This window comes from Homarus americanus, unplaced genomic scaffold, assembly GCF_018991925.1.
Source record: "Homarus americanus isolate GMGI-L3 unplaced genomic scaffold, GMGI_Hamer_2.0 scaffold367, whole genome shotgun sequence".
NCBI lineage: Eukaryota > Metazoa > Arthropoda > Malacostraca > Decapoda > Nephropidae > Homarus > Homarus americanus.
This window is the reverse complement of record NW_024743709.1, coordinates 14,801,954-14,809,927: the sequence shown is the minus strand read 5'-3', so window position 1 is coordinate 14,809,927 and position 7,974 is coordinate 14,801,954. Positions and strand designations below refer to the sequence as shown.

Below are 7,974 nucleotides of genomic sequence, written 5' to 3'. Positions count from 1 at the left end.
ACACGAAAGCGCTTGGGAACTTCGTGTTTTCTTCTTTCCTTGTGGTTATCAGCATATACCTAGATCACGCGCACCTACAGTGATTTACTTGCATATATATATATATATAATTTTTTTTTTTTAGAATTACTTCCTCGACGTAATTGCGAATTTAAATAGTCACTCCGGAGTAACATTACAACATTATACGTGAAGGAATTTATTTTTACGTTCACTTTTCTAGAAACGACACAATAACTTATGTAATAATTGACATTATAATCCGTTCAGTCAAGATATTCACCAAATATATAAGAGGTCCAGGAGCAGGTCCAGGTCCAGGAGCAGGTCCAGGTTCAGTACTATCTTAATATGGTAACAGGACAAAAAAATTCCTTCTAAGGCAAGTTAGACAGACCACACCAGCTCTCACAGGCGGAGAAAAAAGGCAAACTACTATTATCACACTTGATGTTAGTCGTTGACAAAATGAATGGACCCCAGTCCTCATAGGCCCAGTCCTCATAGGCCCAGTCCTCATAGGCCCAAGTCCTCGTAGGCCCCAGTCATTATAGATCCCAGTCATCATATGCCCCCCCCCCTCATCATAAGCCCTAGTTTATATGCCCAATCCTAATAGACCTCAACGGTTAAGTTCGGTTCGGGCCTATTAGGACTGGGGCCCATCAGACATGAAAACAGACAGGATTACTACCAGTAGTTGCGGGCGACGCGACATGTAAAGAACGGCCTAAAAATATGCAGAAACGAAACATTGAATGCAAGCGATAAAAACTCAAACATGGATATATCTCTCCCTTTCGGAAAAAAACCTGAGTGAGAGATTTCCATGAAATTGTAACTATTTAATGCATGTAAGAGGATTTTATACGTGTTAACACAGAGAACAACAAATATAGGCCAACACGGACTTATACCCTTGCAGTTATCAAATTCTTTTTTAGGTCACTGTATATACTAGTAATTTATATATGTAAATTAGGTGACTAAATCATGGTGAAGGACGTGTTTACACAATGGTGGAGAGTGATGTTTTTTTTCGATTTTCCTATTTATCTTTTATTTCCTCTCTCTCGCCACTTTATCTCTCTCTCTTACCACTCTCTCTCACACCACTCACTCAACAACTCGCCACTCTCTTTGTCACCACTCACTCTCTCTGACACCACTCCCTCTCACCACTCTCTCGCCACTCACCCTCACCACTCACTCTCTCTCTCTCACCACTCACTCCCTCTCACCACTCTCTCATCACTCACTCTTACCACTATCTCGCCAACTCTCTCTTACCACTCACTTTCTCTTCCTCACCACTCATTTTCTCTCACCACTCACCCTCTCTCTCACCACTCACTTTCTCTCACCACTCTTTCTCACCACTCATTCTCTCTCTCTTACCACTCACTCTCTTCCTCGCTACTCATTCTCTCTAACAATTCACTCTCTCTCTCTCGCCACTCTCTCACCACTCACTTTCTCTTCCTCACCACTCATTCTCTTTCACGACTCACTCTCCCATTCACCAGTCGCTCTCTCTCGCCAAACATTCTCTTTCACCACTCATTCTCTCTCGCTACCCTCTCTCCTTCTCCACTCCCTCATTTTTTTCTCACTCACCCCCCCCCTCTTCTTTATCTCGCCACCTACTCCCTCTCTAACTCTCTCTCTCTCTCTCTCTGTCCACTTGTTCTCTATATCCAAACAAACCCTCCCCCCCCCACTACACTAGTATTGTATCTTCCCCAATATCACCTAAGGAACAATGTCTTGTTTCTGCATGTCACTCTTTCTTCCCCGTCTCAGACAAACGCTACAGTATATGTCACTATGGCAGAGTTGACTAGGATGGTTTGTGGAAATTTTACTCCCACTCCACCTGAAAGTTCAATATGGATCGACCCACTTCTCTGACAACATTTTACAAACTTTTCACCTTGGCATGGAAGTCTCTACTCCCTACTCTCCAATTACAAAAGAAACTTGGATGACCAACCTGGCTCAGCCTCTCCTAACCAACGGTAACTAAACCCAAACACTTTCTTACAGACAATGGAAACGTCAACAGATTTTAAACACTTATAGCCCATTTATTATTGCATATAACAAGATAAAACACCTTTAGCAGAGCAAACAGATTTTTCTCCCATCCAAAACACAGCCCCTTGCTTTCCAATTCTCAAATGGCTGTTTTTTACTAGACATTAAAAGATCTTTATTGCGTCACTTTTTCTAACTCAACTATACTCCTTTTTCATCCGCCCAGTTTATTAATCGAACATCCATCACAGCTTAAGATAAAGTCAGTCTTCCAGGTTTCAGGTTCCAGGTTCCAGGTTTTAAGTACAATACAGTAATAATTTATCCTAGTAAGAACGTTCCTCGAGTACCAGCACCAAAGTCTCCCCATCCCATGTAACCACAGTACATAAATTTTGAACCCGTCAAGAGTTTTCTGTTCTTTCCATTCTAGACTCAAACAGTGTCTCAAATAATGATGGTATCCCAATTCTCATTATCAGAAACTGTGTATTCGAATTTACTCTTGTCCTCTCTAAAGCTTTTTAACTTCCTCTTACTCTTCCCATAATGTTAACTTGTCTTGATAATCAGCTAATGTCCTTCTAATTCCACAAAGAGGTAATCCTTCCACTCTCTCTAACTCACGAAGTCTCATCAAAAATGTTCTCGAAAAGTTTTGACATTTGTTATAATCAACTACTCAAACGCCTCGACAAACACCACCACCGACACCGAGCATGGTTTTCAGTCCAGCCATTTCATTAGAGACCTGCGTTCTCTTGTATTGTTCATAGCTTTGACTGCACTCTTCACAACTTTGACGGATGATTTTAACTCGTTGTCCTTTATATATTCAAACCTTTCGGCAAGGTTTGGCATTACATTCTTAATTGCCTAACTTCCATATTTTGGTCTTAAATATCCTAGATCTCCCTTTCTCGATCCGCCATATTCAATCAATTTAGAACAATAAACATAGTCTTTTTCCATAGATGCCAGAGTTCCTCGGGGCTTAGTCATTCCTCCTATTCTCGTTTTTACTTCATGTCAGTGACATTTCCATTCATCCTACACGGTGAACATTACTGGAGTACATGACACAGTGGAGTATTTTCTTAATGTCGCTCACCAAGTAAATATCCAGTCATAACTTTCATTCGCTAACATCTTTTTACATCATAGACCAATGTTCCTATCCTTGGTCTTGCTCTACTTGAAAAACTTACACGGACTCGCATCACTTAACATTACAAAAAGGTATAGGTACTAATAATTTAGCTTCATGTGGCAAACTCTTTCATAATTCTATACAATTTACTGTCCTTAGCAACAGACGCGTCCACCCTCACATAGTACATTGTTTTCAGTTGTGGGATGGTTCTACACAGTTCCCCTTATCACTCTTAGACAAAACTCAAACGTACGAGGTGTCCGTCCATAACCTTACCTGCCTTCTTGTCAATCCATATATTTTTTTTTCACCAATATTTCCACTGCCAGTGTACTTTTGTAGTAAGTGCCATCATCTCTACCAGTTGCAACACAATTTATTCATTACTAGGTCACTTTTTTTCTTGCAAGTTCTATTTCTCGAACTTCTTCATCATTCCCCTCCTCCATTCCTTGGACTTTTAGATTATAGAATTTTAATACCTGTCACGTTTCTGCAACCCCTTACAACCTAAAACTCAAAGTATACAGTGTAGAGTATATACCCATCTCTTTACCAGACAGCTAAATTATAGGTTCCCATTTGATCTTATCCCTGGTGTGGTAAGCAAGTGTAGTTTCAATATAGGTCAAGTATCAGTTATACAGTATTGCCCTCGATTTGACACACTGACATTTAAACCTCCCCTGGTCCGTCACAAAGTATATAAAACACACACAAAAAAAACACTGACCTCATTCTCCTCCCTCACTTCTCTACACTATGGTAACTCCCCCCACCCCTTTCAACCTTTTCATCACCTCATTCACCACTGACCCCTCACACATACCTAGCTATTCCCCACCTCTCCCTCTCCCGCGCCCCTCCCCAACCCTTCTTTACGTTTCCTTTCACCTCTTTCTCCATTGCTCAGGCCTCCCCTCTTCTCCATCTGTGTCCTACGCCTCCTGTCTTCCCCACCCTTCCCCGAGACCTCCAATATTCCCCGTACCTCCCGTAAGCCTCCCCTCTCCCATATTCCTCTCTCCCCTATCCATCTCTCTCCTCATCCCTATCTCTCCCCATCCCTCCCTCTCTCCACCCCATCCTCTCCTTCCTTTATCCCTATCCTTCCTCCCTATACCCCAACAGGGCAGCTCATCAGCCATGCATCAATTTTAGCAACAATACCGTGGGAGATTAAAGTTACGGGCGCGTGGTGCCTCGCTGCGACACTCTGCTTATTACACCTCACTCCCCCTGCCCGCCCACCTGCCCTCCGGGGCCAGAAGAAGCAGGGGAAGGGAGGAGAGAGGAGACGGCGAGAGGGTAGAAGAGGGGAAAGAGCGAGGAAAAGAGAAGAGAGTGAGGGAGAGGGAAGAGTGAGGAAGAGAGGAGAGACGGGGGCGGGAGAAGGGAGATGAAAATGAGAGGAAGAGGGGAGAGAGGAGAAAGGAAAGAAGGCGGAAGAGTAATGGATAGGGGGATAAGACAGGTGAAATAATGAAGGAGAGAAGGAATGAAGATAGGTGAGGAAGGGAGAAGAAGAGAAACGGAAAAGCGCGAGAGGGATAAGTTAAGGTGGAGCAGGAAGAGAGAGGGAGGCAGATGGGAAGGAGGAGAAAGTAGGTTGAGAGGAGGGAAAGGGAGGTAGGAAGGGAAGGAAGATGAGGAGTCAGGAGGTAAGGTGGAAGGGAAGGACAGGAAGAGACGAAGGAAAATGAGGAGGATGGATAGGAAGGGTAGTGGTGTAGTGTGAAGTAAGGAAGGGGATAGTGGTGGGTGAAGGGAGGGATTGGGGGTAGTGGTGAGTTGACGGCGGGGTGTTGGGAGGCGGGAAGTGGTTAGCTATCGATTGATGCGAAAATCAGAAAATATTGAAGCTGACTCAGGGGTAAACAGGGAGGGTTGTGGAGTGCCTTGGTGCTGGTGAATGTCGATGTACACTGAGTCCTCGGCCAGAGACAGGCTTGGCTCACTGTCTGTGAATCCGCCTGTCTGCCCTGTCTTCCTGTTTGTTTTTCCCAGTTTGTCTATCTGTCAGCCTGTTGTCAAATGGTTTGTTTGCCGCTTTACTTGTCTTTCTGTTTGTTCTGTCTTCTTGTTTACTTGTCTACCTATCTGCAAACTTCTGTCACTCTGCCGTAATTTCTCTCCCTCTGTCTCTCTCTCTCTCTCTCTCTCTCTGTCTGCCTGTCTGTCTCTCTGTCTTTCTGTGTGTCTGCATGACTGTCTTTTTGCCTTCCTACAAGTTTGAATCCCAACCTTCTTAATAGTCAATAAGCCAAGGCATTAATGTGCAAGGCGTTCACAGTGCAGTTTTCTCCCGAACACTGCCTCCTGTCCCGTCTCACCTCTCGTAAAACAGATACATTTCCCAGGAGTGTTTTCCTTTGCATATTTTGTCAGTTATCTAGACCGTACATTGTGCCTCAGTCCTCCTTGTGTCTGCACTGAGTGAGTAGGAGCAAGAGAATAACACTGAGGGCTGATCACAACTTATATAAGGTCGTTCCTATGAGTTCACATTTTGGTTGTAAATCGGGTGTTTTCGTCCCCGCTGGTCAGTCTGTTCATGTCTCGTGTGTATTCTCATGTTCGTCACGTAGCACGGTCCTGTGAGTCAGTGTCTGGCTACGTCTCTGAGAGTCAGTGTCTGGCTACGTCTCTGAGAGTCAGTGTCTGGCTACGTCTCTGAGAGTCAGTTCCTGGCTATGACTTTATGTAAATCGTGAGTGTAAGTCGGGACCAGGCTACGACTTTGCACAGTCGTCCATGTAAGTCATTTACTTAAGCTCAGTGGCGTAAGTTAGTGTGTTTCCTTCTGCTCAAGAAAGTGTCAGCCCGGGTTTTATATTTTCCAATGTCGTTAGAAACAGTAAACTTGACTTAACCCTTTGATTGCTTATTGAGTGTAAATATTAAAGTATCGGCAGCCTGTGCGCGTCTGATAGCCAGCGTAGGATATAAATTCTTAAGAGTGTTTCAAGTGGCGATATTGGAATCTTTTAACACTTAAAGGAGTGGTGATGGTCAGAAGCTTAAAACTTTGTTGGAAGGAGGAAGGTGTTGCAGATGTCCACTCCTTAACTCCTGGAGGGAGTGAAGAAAGCAACAGAGATAGAGGTGAAGTTGAAACATTGTAGAATTGTTTTTAATGCTAGTATGTTCTCTTCTCTATCAGTCACTCCTTACAATTAGTCAACCAAGCAACGGGGTATATCTTTCTTATATATCTTCAAACGTCTCAAGGAACAGACACACCGTGTTAATGTATTTCTTATTGATTCCGGGATTCAGAAGTCAAGGTCTCCGCTATCCGGGTTTCTTTGATGTGTGCCAGTGTGTTTACTACGACTAGGCGAGGTTTATTTCTCCTCACAAACACACATGTCTGATATAGAATGTTGTTTGTCTGGATATAATCTTACGTTATTGTTTTCGTTCGTGTCGTGATTTCTGTGGCTAGTTAAGACTTCTACCGCCACAGCGCAACACAGTAAGACTCCCACAGCACAACACAGTAAGACTCCCACAGCACAAAACAGTAAGACTCCCACAGCACAAAACAGTAAGACTCCCACGGCACAACACAGTAAGACTCCTACAGCACAAAAAAGTAAGACTCCCACAGCACAACACAGTAAGACTCCCACAGCACAAAACAGTAAGACTCCCACAGCACAACACAGCAAGACTCCCACAGCTCGACACAGTAAGACTCCCACAGCACAACACAGTAAGACTCCCACAGCTCAACAAAGTAAGACTCCCACAGCACAACAACACAGTAAGACTCCCACAGCTCAACAAAGTAAGACTCCCACAGCACAACGCAGTAAGACTCCCACAGCACAACACAGCAAGACTCCCACAGCCGACACAGTAAGACTCCACAGCACAACACAGTAAGACTCCCACAGCACAACACAGTAAGAGTTCACAGCACAACACAGTAAGACTCCCACAGCACAACACAGTAAGACTCCCACACCACAACACAATAAAACCCTACAGCACAAAAAGTAAGACTCCCACAGCACAAACAGCAGCACAAAACAGTAAGACTCCCACAGCACAAAACACATAAGACACAGCACAACACACTAAGAATCCCACAGCACAACACAGTAAGACTCCCACAGCACAACACAGTAAGACTCCACAGCACAACACAGTAAGACTCCACAGCACAACACAGCAAGACTCCCCACCTGACACAGAAGACTCCCACAGCACAACACAGTAAGACTCCCACAGCACAAAACAGTAAGACTCCCACAGCACAACACAGCAAGACTCCCACAGCCTCGACACAGTAAGACTCCCACAGCACAACACAGTAAGACTCCCACAGCTCAACAAAGTAAGACTCCCACAGCACAACACAGTAAGACTCCCACAGCACAACACAGTAAGACTCCCACAGCACAACACAGCAAGACTCCCACAGCACGACACAGTAAGACTCCCCACAGCACAAACACAGTAAGACTCCCACAGCACAAACAGTAAGACTCCACAGCACAACACAGCAAGACACAGTAAGACACAGTAAGACTCCCACAGCACAACACAGTAAGACTCCCACAGCTCAACAAAGTAAGACTCCCACAGCACAACGCAGTAAGACTCCCACAGCACAACACAGCAAGACTCCCACAGCTCGACACAGTAAGACTCCCACAGCACAACACAGTAAGACTCCCACAGCTCAACAAAGTAAGACTCCCACAGCACAACGCAGTAAGACTCCCACAGTACAACACAGTAAGACTTCCACAACATAACAAAGTAAGACTCCA

At 44.5% G+C, this 7,974-nt stretch overlaps 1 protein-coding gene across 1 annotated transcript in view; it reads left to right on the top strand.

The window, feature by feature from the left end:
• The window catches only part of LOC121877286 (neurofilament heavy polypeptide-like), a 30,524-nt gene that overhangs the window by 17,381 nt on the left and 5,169 nt on the right, over positions 1-7,974 (top strand). The window contains exons 2-3 of the mRNA XM_042382964.1: positions 6,660-7,054; positions 7,648-7,891. Of these exons, the coding sequence (XP_042238898.1) occupies positions 6,660-7,054; positions 7,648-7,891 (639 nt within the window). The remainder of the gene's footprint in view (positions 1-6,659; positions 7,055-7,647; positions 7,892-7,974) is intronic.